Genomic DNA, 19,333 nt, shown 5'->3' with positions numbered 1-19,333 from the left:
CCTCCTCTATAAAATGGGGATAATAATCTTTTTTTTTGCTGTGCCTCATGGCATGCAGGATCTTAGTTCCCCAGCTAGGGATCGAACCCATGCTCCCTGCAGTGAAAGCAGAGTCTTAACCACTGAACCGTCAGGGAAGTTCTGATAATAATCATTTTTACTTCAGAGTGGTTATGAGAATCCCTTGAGTTATAATAAGTACATAATAAGTGCTTAGTAAATATTCCTAATAACCTTAGGTTTTTCTTATCTGTAAATTGAGGGATTAGGATTAGATGATCAGTAAATTCAATGCTAGCACTAATATCCGTGAAGTCTGTCTTTTCCAGTTTTCTCTTTTATATTAATCATTGGGTGAAACTATCATTCTGTCTTTTACTAAACTACATGCCTTTTTAGACATATGTCAACAATATTCCCAACTAATTAGATCTTTTTATGTAGGTTACCAGTGTGGACCCTGGTGAAGGCTGGCCCCCCATCACTGGAGTTATTTCCCCCTTCTCTGCCAGTGCTACAATTCTCACTGTGTTCCACACCAAGGAGACTGAATTTCAAAGACATTTTCTCCAAACAGTTGTGGCAGAGAGCCCCCAGGATTCAGCTTCCCTTTTTTCTGAGGTTGTGGATGGTGTATTGAATCAGATTCACAATTCACTTGAAGATCCTGCTACCTCAGGTAAGCTTCTGAAGCAATAACTACCATACTCTAGGTTAGTGGTTTACCATCTTTTCTAGCAACATAACTTTTTTTCAATGTGCTTTTAGTAGAGCCCAATATCTGTTATAAAACAGATAAAAGTAGGCTACAATATTTCTGGCACTTTACATCATTATTTATAGAAATCCTGAAGCAATTCTGAGGAGGCCAAAGGCTCTGTGAAACCATTTTGAAATCGAAGGTATTTTTTAATATGTTTAATAAAGGCTGCATGTAAAACTGTTATGATTCTGTCTTCCACTTTTTGCACTGTTACTGATATGATACAAACCTTATTTATGCTAGATAGATATAATCAATTTGATAGTTCACATTTACTCAATAGATTTATTGAGTGCCTGCTGTATGTCAGGCTCTGTTCCAGGGGCTGGGAGTACATTAGAGAAGAAAACAGACAAAGGTCTCTGTTGTTAAGAAACTTATCTAGTCAGGGGAGACAAGACAATAAATTAAATAAGGAAATTATATAGTATGTTTGAAAGAGTTAAGTGCTATAGTTATAAAGCAGAGAAAAAGGAATAGGAGGGTTGTAATTTTAAACAGGCCTTGTTAAAAAAGTGATATCTGAGCAAAGGCTTTGAAGGAAGTGATAGGGAGAGAACATTGTAGTAGCAACAGTAAGTGCCAAGGTTTGTGTGTCTGGTGTGTTTGAGGAACATTCAGGAAGCCTGTGTTTGCGCATTTTTCATAGACAACATAGGCCTGTTGGGATTGGGGGTGCAGCTGAAGGAACATTGTTAATGATGTCCTTTAGAAGAATGCAGTCAGTCCAAGGGAGGAGCAAGTGCTTGGAATTCTCTGCTTTGCTTCTAATGCCTCTTTTCCTCTTCCATCTCTGCTTCTTTGTTTCTGTAGCTCCGCCTACTCCAGAATGGGCCCAGCAGGAGCTTGGCCGCACAGCTCCCTGGAATTCCTCTGTTGTGGAGAAGTGGTTTCCTTGCTCTAACTTTAGTGGTGCCAGTTCAAATTTGATGGAGTCATTTTGGTAAAACTTATTTTTTTCTCTGGGTATTGATTATTGAAGTCAGCTCTCAGTTATCTGCATGTGAGTTTGTTGTTGTTTTTAATAGACCACCCTTTCTGAGTACAGTCCAATAATATTAAAAACTAATTACAAATGGAGAATATTTTTTAATGCGTATAGAGTTTCAGGGTTTGTTTTTTTTTTTTTTTTTGCGGTACGCGGGCCTCTCACTGTTGGGGCCTCTCCTGTCGCGGAGCACAGGCTCCAGATGCGCAGGCTCAGTGGCCATGGCTTACGGGCCTAGCCACTCCGCGGCATGTGGGATCTTCCTGGACCGGGGCACGAACCCGTGTCCCCTGCATTGGCAGGCGGACTCTCAACCACTGCGCCACCAGGGAGGCCCCTAGAGTTTCAGTTTTACAAGATGAATCCTGGAGATGGATGGAGATGATGGTATTATGAATATACTTAATATCACTGAACTATGTACTTAAGAGTGATTAAGATGATAAATTTATGTTGTGTATTTTATCAGAACTAAAAATTTAGAAAAAGTTAATTACGAAAACAAAATACACTCATAGATGTCAGAAAATATTTAGTATTAAATCTCAATAAAAAAGGAAAATAGCAAACTTGAATAATGCAGTTAAATTTATACTGAAAGGAAAATTTAAAGTATCTTTTGAAGAGGAAAAATTAAAAACCAATTAGCTGAGACCGACACACTTAATACAAGAGAGTAAACCCAAAAATTAAAAAAAGAAGGCAATATTAAAAATAATAAATAGAAGTCAAGAGAAACAAAAGATGATTCTTTGAGAAGCCAAATAAAATAATCTATAGCAAAATTGAGCTACTTGTATGAGCAGTCATAAATAATATTGGAAATGTAAAAGATATGGCAGAAATTCAAAATATTAAGAAGTAAAGTTGAGGTTTATTTTTTCCATAAAGATACCCAGTTGTTCCAACTCCATTTGTTAAGACAATCTTTTTCTCAATCACTGTGGCACCTTTGTCAAAATCAGTTGACCACCAACGTGCAGGTCTATTTCTGGAAAGAGTCTAGTCCAGAAATTATGTTAATACCCCATTATCTTGAGTACTGAAATCAGGTAGTCTGTGTCCTCTCAACTTTGTTCTTTTTTTTTCTCAGAATTGCTTTGGCTATTTTGGACCCTTTGCATTTCCATGTAAATTTTAGAATCAGCCTGTTTCCACACACCCAAAAAAAGCCCGCTAGGATTTTTGATTGAGTGTGTATTGAGCTTATAGGTCCATTTGGGAAGAATTGACATCTTATAATAATGAGTCTTCTGATTCATGGACATGGTACAGCTCCAAAAGACTAAGAGCATAACAGGTGCACCTTCCCATATGAGATAGCAAAATTTACCATAAAGCTGTAGTAAATAACATAGTGTGGTATCGGTGCAAGGATCAACAGATAGACCAGTGGAGTAGAAGCAGCAGGGAAAGAATAGACTATTCAGTAAATGGTGGTGTTGATGATTGGCTATCCAGAACAAAAAAGATAAAAAATTAGATTTCTACTTCACAGCATACATAATGATAAATTCCAAATAAACTGAAAAACCAAACATGAAAAGTAAACACTTTAAAATTGTAAGAAGGAGAAACACTAGAGAAGAAGATTAGGCTAAGGGTGGATTTCTCAAATAAGACCTAAAAAATTCAAAGCATGAAGGAACATATATGACTATAATGAATTTTAAAATGTTTATATGATGAAGACTAGTCAGACTCGGGTAGCTGTAATCCATATAACCAGCAAAGCATTAGTATCCAAATTAGTACAGATCTCCTAAATATAAGAAATCCAATAGAAACTTGGGCAAAGAATGTGAACAAGCGGGGTTTCCCTGGTGGCACAGTTGTGAAGAATCCACCTGCCAATGCAGGGGACGCGGGTTCGATCCCTACATGCTGCAGAGCACCTAAGCCCATGTGCCATAACTGCTGAGCCTGCACTCTACAGCCCACGAGCCACAACTACTGAGCCCACACGCCACAACTACTGAAGCCCGTGCACGTAGAGCCCATGCTCTGCAACAAGAGAAGCCACCGCAATGAGAAGCCTGCGCACCGCAATGAAGAGTAGCCCCCGCTTGCCGCAACTAGAGGAAGCCCACGCTCAGCAACAAAGACTCAATGCAGCCAAAAATAAATAAAATAAATTTTTAAAAAATTGTGAACAAGCAATTCATATGAAGAAATCCAACAGAGCAGTAATTTGGAAAGATACTCAGCATAGGCAAATGGAAATTAAAACCACAACATGGAAAAACCCACCAGATTCTATTTTATAACTATTAGATTGTGAAAAATTAGCATGTGGGGAAATGAGCACATTTTAGATGGTAGAAGTGTAAAATGGTTACAACCATTTTAGAGAACAATGTTCCTAGTAAAATAGAAACTTCACATACTCTGACACTCAGCAATTCTACTTCTAGGTGTCTGCACTGAAGAAATTTTTGCACAAACACAAGGAGAGCTGTGCTAGAATATTCATTTCCAGTGGAAAGGACTAGCAGACTCTCAGCAGGGAAATGGATAAATAAATTACAGTATAGTTATACAATAGAATATTATACGTAGATTAGTAAAACTGAATAAACCAGAGCAACACGTGAAAAATATGTTGAGTGCAAACAAAATTGCCAAAGGATGGTGTTGTATGATACCATTTTCATAAGATTTACAACATATGAAACAGCAGTTTGTTCGTTTTGTTACATATATATGTCTCTGTAAATAAGGTACACACGAATCTAGGAATACCTCTGGGAGGAAGGGATGGGAAGAAATTGGGTGAGGCTTTTTCTGTGTCCATGAATGCTTAATTTTATTTAAAAAAAAATCTGAAGCAGATACAGTAAATTAACGGGGGGGAAAAAGCAACCCTCACTGCTCAAGGAAATACCAGCACACTTAGGAGAATTAGGCTGCTTCAGACCTGCTGCTGGTATGAACTAATTCAACTAATGGCACCATAACTTTCTTCTACTTTTAAGTCAGATGATATCAGATAATGGAAGATAATGAAATAGAAATAATACATTTTGAAAGTTGTGCTATTTTCATTATTTCCTTAGTGACTGATATTTAGCTGTAGGCGGGAAAGCAGTTAATAACTAATCATCTCCCCTGCCCTATTTCTTTCCCTGCTCATCAATCCCAAATTAGTTTACTAGAGTGTGAAATAATTATTCAAAAGTTATTCTGATACTCACTACACTGTATTACATCATCTTGTACTTTAATGTATGGAAACTGGGTAAAAATTGTGGAAGCCCAGAAGTGAGTGAAATAGTTAGCATAATTAGACATGTACCCTAGGACATGAAGAATCTTATTAATAAAAGTCAATACTGTATGTATTAATACATTAATGGTTTTGTGAACAGGTAGCTTCTGCCCCTGAATTTGTACAAATCATAAATGAGAAGAGGGACATTTTCCCTCCTGAAAAAAAATACTTGTGAAGGCATCTTGTGGAGACATCTTTTGATTAGCTTTTAAAAGGATAATGAATATTGTTGTTGCTGTTTTTAAAGCATTTTGGAAAATCAGAATTTCAACTTTGTACTAGACATCTTGACTTATTCACAGGTTACTACAGGCTGCATCATCTAATAAGGAAGAGCCTTCCAAAACTGAAAGTGAATTGACACGTTGCCTCTCTGAGCTATACCAGAGAAAGTCTCGTGAAGAATATACTGTGTCCAATCAAGAAGACAGCAAAAAGAAGCGTAAGCATATAGAAAGGCTGTTTCTTACAGTCTTTTTTGACAGTGTGTTTTAGAAGATTGATATTCCTTAAAATGAAGTTGAAATGGTAACTGAATAAAGAAGGACACGTTCTTATATTTCATATTTTAAAGTAATTATATTAGTACAGTAGTGATTTTAAAAATCTCCCACAATCCTACCTTCTTTTTTTTCTACCTTCTTAATGAATTAAACCATTTTTGTTTTTAGTTATAACAGAAATTTAAATACAACTTTGTGTGCTGCTTATAATTACTTGTTTATCTACTACTTTGCTTTTTTAGTTACCTCATTGCTTAACAAAATTTGCAAATTTCTTATGTTGTTGAACATGTAGATTGTTTTCAGTTTTTACCATTATAAATAATACTATAGTGTACATCATGCATATGATTTACCTTTGAGTGATTTCCTCAGTATAAGTTTCCATGAACAAGTTATTCATGGAAAAGGGAGCTCTGGATGCAGACTGCTTAATTGCCTTTCAAAAGAGTTTCATCACAACTCTGTGACTACTGGGTAACACCAAAATGAGTCAGTTCGGCATTTGTCTGTTGTCTGTTTGGCATTAGATGTAAAAATCATCTAACCACCTTGAGATATTTAGTTCCTAAACTTCAGTTTAAAAAAGAGCTCTTTCTACCCTGTGTTGTAGGTAGAAAGAGATGCAAGAACTACCTAATTCAGATCATTCTGAATGGATATACTTCATTTCAATACTCCTTCACAGAATATTTCATCTGAATTAAAGTAGTTCTTGATTCCACAGAAGTAAAATTTATTTTACTTTCCTTCCCACGATGTCGTTTTGGTAGGAGGTGTCCCTCGTACTCCAGTGAGGCAGAAGATGAATACCATGTGCCGTTCCTTAAAGATGCTGAATGTTGCAAGACTGAATGTAAAGGCTCAGAAGTTACATCCAGATGGCAGTCCAGACACAGCTGGGGAGAAAGGGATCCAAAAGATAGCCAATGGAAGAACAGCAGATAACTTGGGAAACAAAGGAAGAACACTAAGAAGTTCTAAACCTAAAGGTATTCCTCAGTTCCATTGCATTTTGGTATCTAAATTCATGTTTACTCTTCTGTACTCTCATATTTTTAAGTTTTAATCATATCCCTCGTTTAATGAACATTTATTGGCTATCTACTGTATGTCCACAAGTGTGTTATGGGGAGTACAGTAAATAAGATAATTTCCGCTCCTTAGATTTATGATCCAGCTACAAAGAATAATAATGAACATATATATATATACATATACACAACGAATTGGTAAAATGAATACGTAAGAGAGCCAAGAGACTGTAACAGAAAATACTTGTTCATTTTGAAAGTAAAGACATACTAGGAGTCAAGAAAGGAAAAGTCCAGTCTTGAGCAGAACAGGCTGAGAAGGCTTTTACGGAGCCAGTGGAGCCCAGGTTAGACTTTGAAGAATGAGCAGAGTTTAGAAGGCAGAAAGGTAAAAGAAGTGTGTGCTAGATGGAGGATTAGCATAAGCAAAGTCACAAAGAAGGGCTGTGTCTTGGCCCTTTAAGTGGTTAAAGAAGTTTTATACATTTGTGAATGAAGAGAAGGGAAAAGGTTCGTGAATAATCTAGGGTTAGATTATTGAGGTCTTTCAAAGTCAGGCAGAAGAATTTAGTCCAGTAGCTTTTATTTTCCTATTTGTTCTTTTTTCTTCTTTAAAAATGGATTGAATTACAGTATGTTTCTCATTCTCAGCGTACATTCTTAGCTCACACTGACAGTGCCAGTACTGTGGGGTGATTGTGACAATAGCTTATGAACTTTGGGCGATAATTACCTGATGTCACCTTTGAGTCCTTTTGAAAATTCTGGAATGAAAGTTTTCTGCTTCTTTAAACATTTTTTTTTTCTTGTGGAATACTGGATCATAGATGATAATCAGTTTGAGTGAGATAGCACATCTTCGATGAGCAAGTATGGTATACCAGAATGCAGATGGGAGAGCAAAATTAACAGTAATGCAAGACAGTGTGGCATTAGCATAATTTCTGGACTAGATCCTTTCCAGAAATAGACCTGCACAACAGTGGTAAATTGATATTTGACAGTAGTGCCCCCAACAATTCAACAGGACAAGGATAATCTTCAACAGATGGTGCAGGAATAACTGGATATGTTTATGGAAAAATTGAACTTAAACCTTATCTCTTAATAGTATTTTGAATTTGTTTTATTTTCTTGAATCATCTTTGTTTTTGTTGCTCTCTCATTTCTTTTTTTCCTACTTAATTCATTTCTGTTTTTATCTTTATTGTTGCCTTCTTTATTATTTGGATTTACTCTTTTGTGTTATTTCTTGTGTTGGACCCTTAGCTAATTTGGTTTTTGAATTTTTCTTTAAAAAGATAATTTGTCTATAAATTTTCCTTTAGGTATAAATTTAGCTGCATTATATAAGTTTGCTATATTCTGTTTTCATTGATACATCTAAATATTTTCTGACATCAGTAATAGAAAGGAGTGTTTTATTTTTGTAATTAGCTTTTAATTTTTTTGGACTGTGCACAATGTGTTCTGTAAGATATTGAATCTTTAATATTTGTTGAAACTCTATGGCCTAATATGTGATTGTTTTATTAATATTCCATGTGTACTTGAAAATAATGTGTATTCTCTAATTTTGGGGTACTTGGTTCCATACATATTCATCTTAATATTTAAATATTCAAAATCCTTATTAATTTTTTTCTACTTAAAAGAATCTATAACTGAGATGATTGTATTATAGTCTTCCACCATGTAGATGTCTAAATTTCCTTGCAGTTCTGCCAATTTTTGCATCGTATATTTTGAGGCTTTCTTTTTAGGTCCATACAAAATCATTTATGTTTTCCTTGTGATTATACCTTTATTCCTTTATTTCCAATGTTTCTTTGTCATGTGTTTTGGGTATGTCTTTTGTAAATAGCATAATTTTTTTTTTAAACCCAACCTGACAGTTTCTATCTTTTATTTAACCAGCAAGTGTATTCGTAAAATAAATATTTATGATTATTATGATTACTGATAAGCTAGGGTGTATTTTAGTGTCTTATTTTGTGCTTTCAATTGTTTTTTTCCTTTCTAGCAGGCTATGGGATTAATCAAGTTTTCTTTATGCATCTTTTTCCTTTCTGCTAGGTTTGTATAGTTTATTTCTTCTCCATTACTGGTTATCCTTAAATTTATAACATGTACACGTGATTTGCAAACCCTTAAAATTAATCACTATCTCTGAACTTTTCAACCTCAGCATTTTTGACATTTTGGACCAGGTAATCCTCTGTGAACTATAAGATGTTTAGCAGCATCCCTGGCCTCCACCCCATTAGATGCCAGTAGTACCCTCCCTCTCCCCACCATTTACTGCCACCCAGACATAGCCAGATGTCCCCCTGGGCAGCAAAACTTCCCAGTTTATAACCACTGGCTTAAGCAGTACAGTGACTTCAGCTGGGTCTGATGATCAATTTGACTTTTTTTTCCCCACAGATTTTAAAACTGAGGAGGAGCTACTATCTTACATACATGAAAATTACCAAAAGACTGTGGCCACAGGAGAAATCGTGTTGTGTTCATGTGCTCGGAACATGATCTCAAACATTAAAGCATTCCTAAAGTCCAAAGGCACCAAGGAATTAGAAGTAAGGGAATCCGGATATTGTTGTTTGTCATAACAATGTTAGTTGCTTGTTGGTGGGTCTGGCTCATATGTCTTGGAAAATATCTGTTATGCAGTGCACATTTCAAAAATGTTGAGTGAGGGGGTGAGCACAATTCTAGGTCTTGGAAGATGGACATAGTCCACTGCGAAGGCAGAAATCAAGGAAATGGGCCAAGTGGGAGTAATTACATGTACTTCCCTTCCAGTGAAAGCTCTATCCTCATCTGAGTTGCATGTTAGCTGCATGAATTAAGCCAGTGGTTCTTAACCCTGGCTGCACTTTAGAGTCACCTGGAACATTTCTTTAAAATGTTGATTCATTTTGCTTAGACTTCTCAATCACTACTTTATGGAATCTTCCTTTTATGAAAGTTCAAATCGGTAGGCTTGCTGTATCCATGCCCACTTGCTCTCAAATACTTTTCTACATGTTCTTTTAAAAAATATAAAAGAATATTACACTATTTTTCATTCAAATGAAAGAAAGAGGATGTACTTCCCTTCTTAGGGCATTAGTCAGCTGTGAAGAAATTAGAAATAATGATAAGCATTAATATTAATATTCTCCTATGTAATTTTGTATTTTCAGATGAACTGCCTACATCAAGTAAGAAACAACCTCTTGAAAACTAGCAAAAGTCTTCGACAGAATGTAGGAAAACTGGATAAAGAAGATAAAGTCAGAGAGTAATTAACTACCTTTTTAATTTTTCTTAAAGATTTATTTATTATGATTTTTAAAATTTTTGGCTGCATCGGGTCTTAGTTGCAGCTTGCGGGCTCTTCCTTGCGGTGCGTGGGCTTCCTTCTAGTTGTGGCACACGGGTTCCAGAGTACGTGGGCTCTCTAGTTGAGGTGCACGAGTTCAGTAGCTGTGGCGTGTGAGCTTAGTTGCCCCGCGGCATGTGGGATCTTAGTTTCCTGACCAGGGATTGAACCCACGTCTCTTGCATTGTAAGGCGGATTCTTTTCCACTGAAGCAACAGGGAAGTCCCCCCTTTTTTTTTTTAAACCATTACTCCAAAACAGAGCTTCCAAGATTTACTTGTATCAATTTAATTTTTCATTTTTAAAAAATTCTTTTCCATTATGGTTTATTACAGGATCTTGAATATAATTCCCTGTGCTGCACACTAGGACCTTATTTATCTTTTTAAAAAAATTTTTGAGTATAGTTGCTTTACAATGTCATTGTTTATCTATTTTATATATAATATAGTTTGTATCTGCTAGTCCCAAACTGCTAATTTATCCCTCCCCCACGCCCTTTGCCCTTTGCCCTTTGCCCTTTGGTAACCATAAGTTTGTTTTCTATGTCTGAGTCTGTTTCTGTTTCATAGGTAGTTCATTTGTGTCATATTTCAGATTCCACACATATAAGTGATGTATGTTTTTCTTTCTGACTTACTTCACTTAGTATGATAATCTCTAGGTCCATTCCTATTGCTGCAGATTGAATTATTTCATTTTTCTTTTCAATGGCTGAGTATATATCAGTTTAAAATAGATTGCCAGTTGCTTGAAGAGGCTTTTGTAGCTGATTCTCTATAACGTTCTAATGTTCAGTTTGCAACACCTGTTTACCTAATAACCATATTGCTATTTAGAAAGCAATGGCTCTTCTTTTTGGTTGTTGTTTCTTATGTAAACAGATCTCTGCATAAGGAAGGAACTTTCATTTCAGTTAAGTGACACTCAAAGCAGATATAACCAAGCTTTTTTTTTTTCTCTCAAGGTGCCAGCTCCAGGTATTTCTTCATTTGGAGATGTGTCGGCAGTGCCCTTCAGTATATGAACATATAGGTGAAATGGAGCAAGTAGTGGAGGAGGCAAGTATGCTGCTTAGTGCCACTGGGGATGTGCTGTAGATGCATTCAGCTTCCTGCAGAGGCCATGTGGTAATTTTCTAAAATCTTCAGGTGACAGATTTGCTGCGCATGGTGTGTTTAACTGAAGATTCGGCATACCTAGCAAAGTTTCTGGAAGAAATTTTGGAATTGTAAGTTTGATGACTACTAATTTAAATTTAAAATAATTTTACCAAGAACTTATATAGGTATTGTCTCAGAATTGTAGCATTGTAAGGACTATTTCTCATGCTGGGTGAGGAAGGGAGTAGAGAGGGTGGAATGGTGACTGACTGTTCCATATTTAATCAATCTATTCCACAGGTATATTGATTCAATCCCAAAGATACTTGGACATCTTTACCACAGCCTAGGATTTGTGATTCCTCAGAAGCTGGCTGGTGTCCTTCCTACAGATTTTATCAGTGATGACTCCATGACACAGGAGAGCAAATCACCCCTTTCTGTGCCTCTTACGTCAAATGCTCATAGGTCAGTGTCGGGTGGCACTGAATCTGACCAACTGGAGGAGCTTCGTTCCAGATCAGCTAAGAAGAGAAGGTAGGAGCTCAAGGAATTAAAGGAATTACTTGCACTGTTACAGTTCTGGTATAGGGTATGTTTAAGCCATAGTCCAGTTGTCTTTGTCTATAATTTATTGAATTAGTAGTTGCCCTTATGTCTGAATCACAGAAGCCAATTATTAGAGTTCTTAACAAGGAGCATCTGACACTCTTTATGTTATCTGGGGAACATATAGTCTTGTATTGTGTAGTCACAGTCCCCTCTTGACTCTCCACATGGGGTCTCCAAGAACTAGGAGCCTTCCATGAGATAAGCTTAGGGTTTCAGCTTACTTTGTATATTTTCCATGATGCTCTACATTGTTCATAACTAGTTAAATTTATAGTTGTTACTTTTAGAAATTCTGGGATTGACTTGTTTTACTGTAAGTTCAGGGCAACCTCAAGATAACCGACTTTTATTTAAGTGTTTTATTTTAAACTCTAGTTCCATTCTGATATAACTAGCTGTAACCTGTATTCAGTGTATATTGACTGTTTCTTTCTATTTTTAAAAGGAAAAATGCAATAAGACATAAACGCATTGCAGAGGTTTCACAAAATCTGCGACAAATTGAAATTCCCAAAGTATCCAAGAGAGCTACGAAAAATGTAAGTCATTTCCAGGAGATAGAAAGTGGTATCACTTTGGGCATGAGTTCATACAATAAATAAGAATGAAACACAGTGTCTTTACTTTTAAGAAATGAGCATTGGAGGATACAGAAATAAAATTAGGTATTTTTATGAATGTGTCTACAACTGTAATCTAAGGAATAAAGAAATATAAATTTAAATATTAATCATTTTTCCCAAAAGTGTGACAGAGGTAATATTAAGGGGAAAAAAATAGTAAAAGTTAGGAATGAATAAGTTAATTCAAAATCTTTAATGTATTTAAGAAAACTCATGAAATAATAACATAAGCAAAAGAAGCCATTGAAAAATAATGTACAATCATAATAGGACTTTGTATATCAGAAAGTACTTTTCAGTAAGTATGTTTTACGTCAATAACAAGTTACAAAAGCAAACAAAAAAAGTCGTGAAGCCAGGTGGTAATTATTTTTCTGTGGCAGTAGATGTTAGGACTTGTTGGTTGCAAAAACAGAAATCCAGCTGGAGTCTATTTACTAAGTAGAATTAATGTCTTAGAAGGAGAGAGACAAAAAAATGCATTGAAACTTTTGAACTGCATGAATTATGAGAAGAGTTAAAATTCTAGGAGAACTAGCTTTAGAAGCATTAATCATTACAATAGTGGTTTGTTTCTAGAGATTTATAGCTGTGCTTTAGTACTGGAGGTGGGGTTTCTTTGGAAGAGTTAGTGGTGTTCACTTTCTTATATGAGTGAATAAGATGCAAATCTTAGATATCTTGGAGATTTTGTTCAGAGAGTATGAAGTCCAAAAGGTATCAGACCACCTATCTCACTAGATTTTACACGATTAGCAGTCCTTTCTAGCACTCCTTTTGGAAAACTTTTGTTTCAGATTGGCCTAGAAAGTTAACTTCTTTAAGACCAGATTTACTGAGATCAAGATTTGATTTTGGTTAAAAAAGAATATCATTTGTTAAGTTTCTGCTCCTATTTGGCTGTTTATTCTTTAATGATTGCAGTGGCATAATTGAAAAAACAGCAACAAAATCTTTAAAAACAATTCTCTTGTTTAGATGCCATTTGAGTTTAGGCACTTGAATCCTCTAGTATAATAGCAAATAAATAGCAGGTGGGTATTTTTTTTTCTGCCCGCCACACGGCATGTGGGATCTTAGTTCCCCAACCCTGCAGTGGAAGCACGGAGTCTTAACCACTGGACCACCAGGGAAGTCCCCAAATAGCAGTTTTATACAGAGACGTTCCTAAGAGTATATAGCCATCCTCTAATATTATGGGGTTTCCCTGATGTTTTAGTTATAAAAGGTATACAGAAACATCGTTTAAAAGTTGAAATTATATAAAGTTAAATGTTAGTGCCTCTTCACCATCCATTCTTCAGAAGTAATCGCTGATGACAGTTTATTGTGTATATTTCCAGGCCCTATTTTTGTGCATTTTACAACTATTTCTGTTACAGATTCCTACAAGTGGAATTGCAAGGATCAAAGGGTTTCTTGTGGAATTTTTATTCTTTTAAATGAATTCCTATTTAATTTTTCTTATTGGATTTTCTCATCTTTCAGGAGAATTCTCACCCTACTCTTCAGCAGCCTCCAGCCCCAGTGAAAGAAACGGTACAAGGTATACTTTGTTTCCTTGTTGTACTCAGTGACAGTTTTATTTTGATTACATATATTTAAGCAGTTGCATATAGTTAAAAATTATAGTTTTGTGTAATTGTCGGTTTATGAAATATGTCCATATACTGTGTGCTAGAGGAGTAGGATGTTCACATGGTCTCAAAATACTGCATTTTGTAAAATAACTGGTCTCAAATTTTTTAATTAATTTATTTTTTGTTTGTTTATTTTTGGCTGCATTGGGTCTTCATTGCTGTGTGTGGGCTTTCTCTAGTTGTGGCAAGCGGGGGCTACTCTTCGTTGCAATGCATGGGCTTCTCGTGGTGGCTTCTTTTGTGGAGCATGGGCTCTAGGCACATGGGCTTGGTAGTTGTGGCGCACGGGCTTAGTTACTCCGTGGCATGTGAGATCTTCCCGGACCAGGGCTCGAACTCGTGTCCCCTGCATTGGCAGGTGGATTCTTAACCACTGTGCCACCAGGGAAGCCCTAAAATATTTTTTTAATGCCATTAACATGAAAGCCGAAAAAGAAAAGAGGCAGTGGAGCTGGTTTAGATAAAAGGAATTTAACTGTGACATAAGTGCACTACATGATCCCTGCTTGGGTCTTAAATATAGGGTAAAAAGCTATAACGGATATTACTGAGACGATGAGAAGAAATTCGAAGATGGTTTGGATATATGCCCTTGTTCTTTGGAGATACATGCTGAAATACAGGAAACTGAAGAGTTGTGATGTCTGCAACTCACTCTCCAGTGTTCTGGGGTGGGCAATTGTACAAACGTAGAGAGAGAGATGGAGGGAGAAAACAAATGTTGACAGTTGGTGAATTTTAGTGACAATTCTATGTGTGGTTTTTTGGTTTTGGTTTTTTTTAATATTTATTTATTTGGTTGTGCTGGGTCTTAGTTGCAGCTCGCCAGCTCCTTAGTTGCGGCACACGGGCTCCTTAGTTGTGGCACGCAAACTCTTAGTCGCAACATGCATGTGGGATCTAGTTCCCTGACCAGAGATCAAACCCGGGCCCCCTGCCTTGGGAGCGTGGAGTCTTATCCACTGAGCCACCACCAAAGTCACCATGATTCTACGTTGAAATTTTCTATAGATATTAAACTTCTCCAAAATTTGGGAAAAATGGAAAACAGATCAAATTTGGCTGTCAGGCCGTAAATCAGTTTCATAGACAGCCTAAGGCAGGTAACAGAGGCTTTTATAATGGAGATAGAGAAACTTTTTTTTGAAACTTTGGTGTGCATTATTGGCGTCCTTAATATTTATGTCATTGATGGGTAAAAAAGGCTCCTCCCAGTTTGTGGATCCTGGTTTATTTGGTTTTTATTTAAGTGACTTGCTCTTAGAATTTTTTTTACTCTTGGTGAATTTTTGCGTAGCCTCCACCAGGCCATCTTGCTTAAGATTAAGATTAAAATGCTAGCCTGCTAGCTTTGTCAAGTATTTCCTGACTCTTCAGCTATTTTTCCTAACTTTGAGTCTAGATGGTTACAACTCTCATGCTCTGGAGTTAGGAAGAGGATTTAAAATATAGTAGTTCCCCCCTTATCCACAGGGGTTACGTTCCAATACCCTCAGATACCTGAAACTTCAGATAGTACCAAACCCTATACTATGTTTTTTCCTATACATACATACCTATGATAAAGTTTAATTTATAAATTAGGCATGGTAAGAATTAACAATACCATAATAAAATAGAACAGTTATAACAATATGCTATAATAAAAGTTACATGAATGTGGTCTTTCTCAAAATATCTTGTACAAATTTAATGCCTTTTCCATCTTAACTAAGCACTTTCATGCGTTGTAGCCATAATTTTTGCAATTTGAGTTGTGACAGCAAAACTAGCGTGAATTTTTCCTTCACAGTTTCACAGATAGACAATTCACTCTTACCATAGATCGTAGCAACCTTAACATACAATTTTTTTTTCCCTTAAGTTGAGAAACATTTTATTTATAGGAAGCACTTTATGACTTCTTTTCAGCATATCCAAGTTGCCAGCATCACTACTTTTGTGCTTTGGGACACAAGAAGTATTTAAGTAAAATAAGGGTTACTTGAATATAGCACTGCTGTACTGCTACAGTTGATCTGATAACCCAGCTGGCTACTAAGTGCCTAATGGGTGGGATATGCTGGACAAAGGAATGATTCATGTTTTGGGTGGGACAGAGCAGGATGGCATGAGATTTTATCACACTACTCAGAAAGACACACAACTTTAAAACTTATGACTTATGTATTTCTGGGATTTTTCATTTGATATTTTCAGACTGCAGTTGACTGCAGGTAACTGAAAATGTGGAAAGTGAAACTGCAGATAGGGAGGGACTACTGTATCCCAGCAAATTAGTAAAATACTCAAAAGAAGAAAAATGAAATCTCTGGGATTGAAAAGAACAGTTTCTCTGCTTGACGCTGAAATACAAAGCAGCAAAAAGTTCCAATGTGAGAAAAATATCGTAACACTGCGATATATTAAAAGGACTATGATTTACATTATCCAACCTCTCACTTAAGGATTATATCCATTTTACAGTGAATAAAACTTCTAATTTAAGTGATGTGGGCCTTCCTTGTATTCCTGAAAGGTTGGGTTTAAATTAAATTTATAAATGTAAGTAGTTTCTAAAAACTTTTTTTAAGTTTTTTTTTTAATATTTATTTATTTGGTTGCACCAGGTCTTATTTGCAGCACGTGGGCTCCTTTAGTTGTGGCAGGCAGGCTCCTTAGTTGCGGCATGCACGTGGGATCTAGTTCCCTGGCCGGAGATCGAACCCAGGCCCCCCGCGTTGCGAGCGTGAAGTCTTAAGCACTGCGCCATCAGGGAAGTAAATAGTTTTGATATACCATGTGAGTGTACTATTTAAGGAAATCCTATTAGTAAATGTGAATATAGCAGTCAGCCTGTAAAATAGCTTCCTCAAGCAGATTCTCTGTTTTGGATATCTTTCTTTTCCCACATGTGGCTTTTATTAATGATAATATTTGACTTTCTTTTTTTCTTAATGCTTTCAGAAGTGACCAAAGTTCGAAGAAATCTCTTCAACCAGGAAATGATTTCTCCTTCAAAGAGATCTGTAAAGCGGGGGTTGCCTAGAAGCCATTCTGTGTCAGCTGTGGAAGGTCTAGAGTATAAACTTGACAACTTCAAGAGGACCAAAGGTACTACATTTTAGGGTAACCACGAGAAGGGGATTCTTGGACCCAAACCGGTCTCCAGACTCTTGTTGCAGAAGCTCATTAATCTCATGTTTTCCTCTCCTCTTTGGTTACCATCAGTTAATTTTCCACTTGGGGTCTCTCCCTCCAAGTTTAGATGAAGAATTAATCCTGGTCTTTCTCATTCCTCCCTTTCTGGTTACCCCTACAGACAACAGACAAACATCTATTTTATAAAACCAATTAAACCAAAATGAAAGATAGTGACTAGCAATTTTCTAGTCTTTTGGTGTGTTGGGGGTTTTTCTGCTTTTTTATAATTGAGACCATTCATGTATCATAAAATCAACTTTTAGTGGTTTTCAGTATATTCACAAAGTTGTGCAACCATCATGACACATTCCAGAACATTTTCATCATTCCAGAAAGAAGCCCTGTACCTACCCATTAGTATCACTCTCCATTTCTCCCAGTCTTCCCAGCTGTAGGCAACCACCAGTCTACTTTCTGTTTTTATAGATTTCTTATGGATATTTAAGAGGAATCATATTATGTGGTCTTTGTAACTGGCTTTTTTTACTTTACCATAATGTTTTCAAGGTTTATACGTGGTGTAGTACGTCTCAGTACTTCATTTCTTTTTATTGACAAAAATATACCATTGTATGGATAAACTACATTTTACTTATCCATTCATCAATTGGTGGACATTTAAGTTGTTTCTACTTTTGGCTATTGTGAGTGATGCTGCTGTAAACATTCATATATAAGATTGTGTGTAGACACATTTTTAATTCTCAGGCATATGCCTAGAAATGAAATTGCTGGATCATATGGTAACTCTATGTTTAACTTTTTAAGCAATTACCAGACTGTTTTCCAAAGTGGCTATACCATTTTATATTCCCACTAACAGTGTATGAGGGTTCTAATTTCTCCACACCCTTGCCTCCACCTTCCATTGTCCCTCTTTGATTCTGCTCATCCTAGTGGGTGTAAAGTGGTGTGTCATTGTGGTTATGAGTTGCATTTCCTTGATAACTAATGTTGTTGAATTGCTTTTCATGTGCTCGCTGGCCATTTGTATATCTTCTTTGGAGAACTCTTTGCCCATTTTTATATTAGGTTGTTTGTCTTTTCACTGTTGAGCTGTAAGAGTTCTTTATATATTCTAGATACCAGCCCCTTATCAGATATACAATTTGCAAATATTTTTTCCCCAATCCGTTGGGTTTTCTTTTCACTTTCTTGATAGTGTTCTTTGATACATAAAATACTTTTAATTTTGATGATATCCATTTTTTAAAATTTATTTTTGGCTGCATTGGGTCTTCATTGTGGTGCGTGGGATCTTTAGTCGCGGCATGCAAACACTTAGTTGCAGCATCTGGGATCTAGTTCCCTGACCAGGGTTCATACCCGGGCCCCCTGCATTGGGAGCATGGAGTCTTAGCCACTGGACCACCAGCGAAGTCCCAATTTTTTTTTTTTTTAATAAATTTATTTATTTATTTATTTGTGGCTGCATTGGGTCTTCATTGCTACACGCAGGCTTTCTCTAGTTGCGGCGAACGGGGGCCACTCTTCATTGCGGTGCATGGGCTTCTCATTGTGGTGGCTTCTCTTGTTGCGGAACATGGGCTCTAGGCACACAGGCTTCAGTTGTGGCATGTGGGCTCAGTATTTGTGGCTTGTGGGCTCTAGAGCGCAGGCTCAGCAGTTGTGGGACATGGCCTTAGTTGCACCGCAGCATGTGGGATCTTCCCAGACCAGGGCTTGAACCCGTGTCCCCTGCACTGGCAGGCAGATTCTTAACCACTGCAACACCAGGGAAGTCCCCCTAATTCTTTTTATTTTTATATATATATATATTTTTAACATCTTTATTGGGGTATAATTGCTTTACAATGGTGTGTTAGTTTCTGCTTTATAACAAAGTGAATCAGTTATACATATACATATGTTCCCATATCTCTTCCCTCTTGTGTCTCCCTCCCTCCCACCCTCCCTATCCCACCCCTCCAGGCGGTCACAAAGCACCAGGCCGATATCCCTGTGCCATGCGGCTGCTTCCCACTAGCTATCTACCTTACGTTTGTTAGTGTATATATGTCCATGCCTCTCTCTCGCCCTGTCACAGCTCACCCTTCCCCCTCCCCATATCCTCAAGTCCGTTCTCCAGTAGGTCTGTGTCTTTATTCCTGTCTTACCCCTAGGTTCTTCATGACATTTTTTTTTTTTTCTTAAATTCCATATATATGTGTTAGCATACGGTATTTGTCTTTCTCTTTCTGACTTACTTCACTCTGTATGACAGACTCTAGGTCTATCCACCTCAT

The 19,333-nt window shown here is 36.8% G+C and overlaps 1 protein-coding gene across 1 annotated transcript in view; it reads left to right on the top strand.

Annotated features, from left to right (window-relative positions):
- The window catches only part of TICRR (TOPBP1 interacting checkpoint and replication regulator), a 50,911-nt gene that overhangs the window by 8,082 nt on the left and 23,496 nt on the right, over positions 1–19,333 (top strand). Inside the window, exons 4-15 of the mRNA XM_033402842.2 lie at positions 445–679; positions 1,577–1,706; positions 5,325–5,464; positions 6,299–6,517; positions 8,987–9,138; positions 9,748–9,845; positions 10,894–10,987; positions 11,078–11,157; positions 11,330–11,566; positions 12,087–12,180; positions 13,753–13,810; positions 16,851–16,997. Coding sequence (XP_033258733.2) covers positions 445–679; positions 1,577–1,706; positions 5,325–5,464; positions 6,299–6,517; positions 8,987–9,138; positions 9,748–9,845; positions 10,894–10,987; positions 11,078–11,157; positions 11,330–11,566; positions 12,087–12,180; positions 13,753–13,810; positions 16,851–16,997 — 1,684 coding nt within the window. The remainder of the gene's footprint in view (positions 1–444; positions 680–1,576; positions 1,707–5,324; positions 5,465–6,298; positions 6,518–8,986; positions 9,139–9,747; positions 9,846–10,893; positions 10,988–11,077; positions 11,158–11,329; positions 11,567–12,086; positions 12,181–13,752; positions 13,811–16,850; positions 16,998–19,333) is intronic.

This window comes from Orcinus orca, chromosome 2 (assembly GCF_937001465.1).
Source record: "Orcinus orca chromosome 2, mOrcOrc1.1, whole genome shotgun sequence".
Taxonomy (NCBI): Eukaryota; Metazoa; Chordata; class Mammalia; order Artiodactyla; family Delphinidae; genus Orcinus; species Orcinus orca.
The sequence above is the reverse complement of the archived record's forward strand: the minus strand, read 5'-3'. Positions and strand labels throughout refer to the sequence as shown.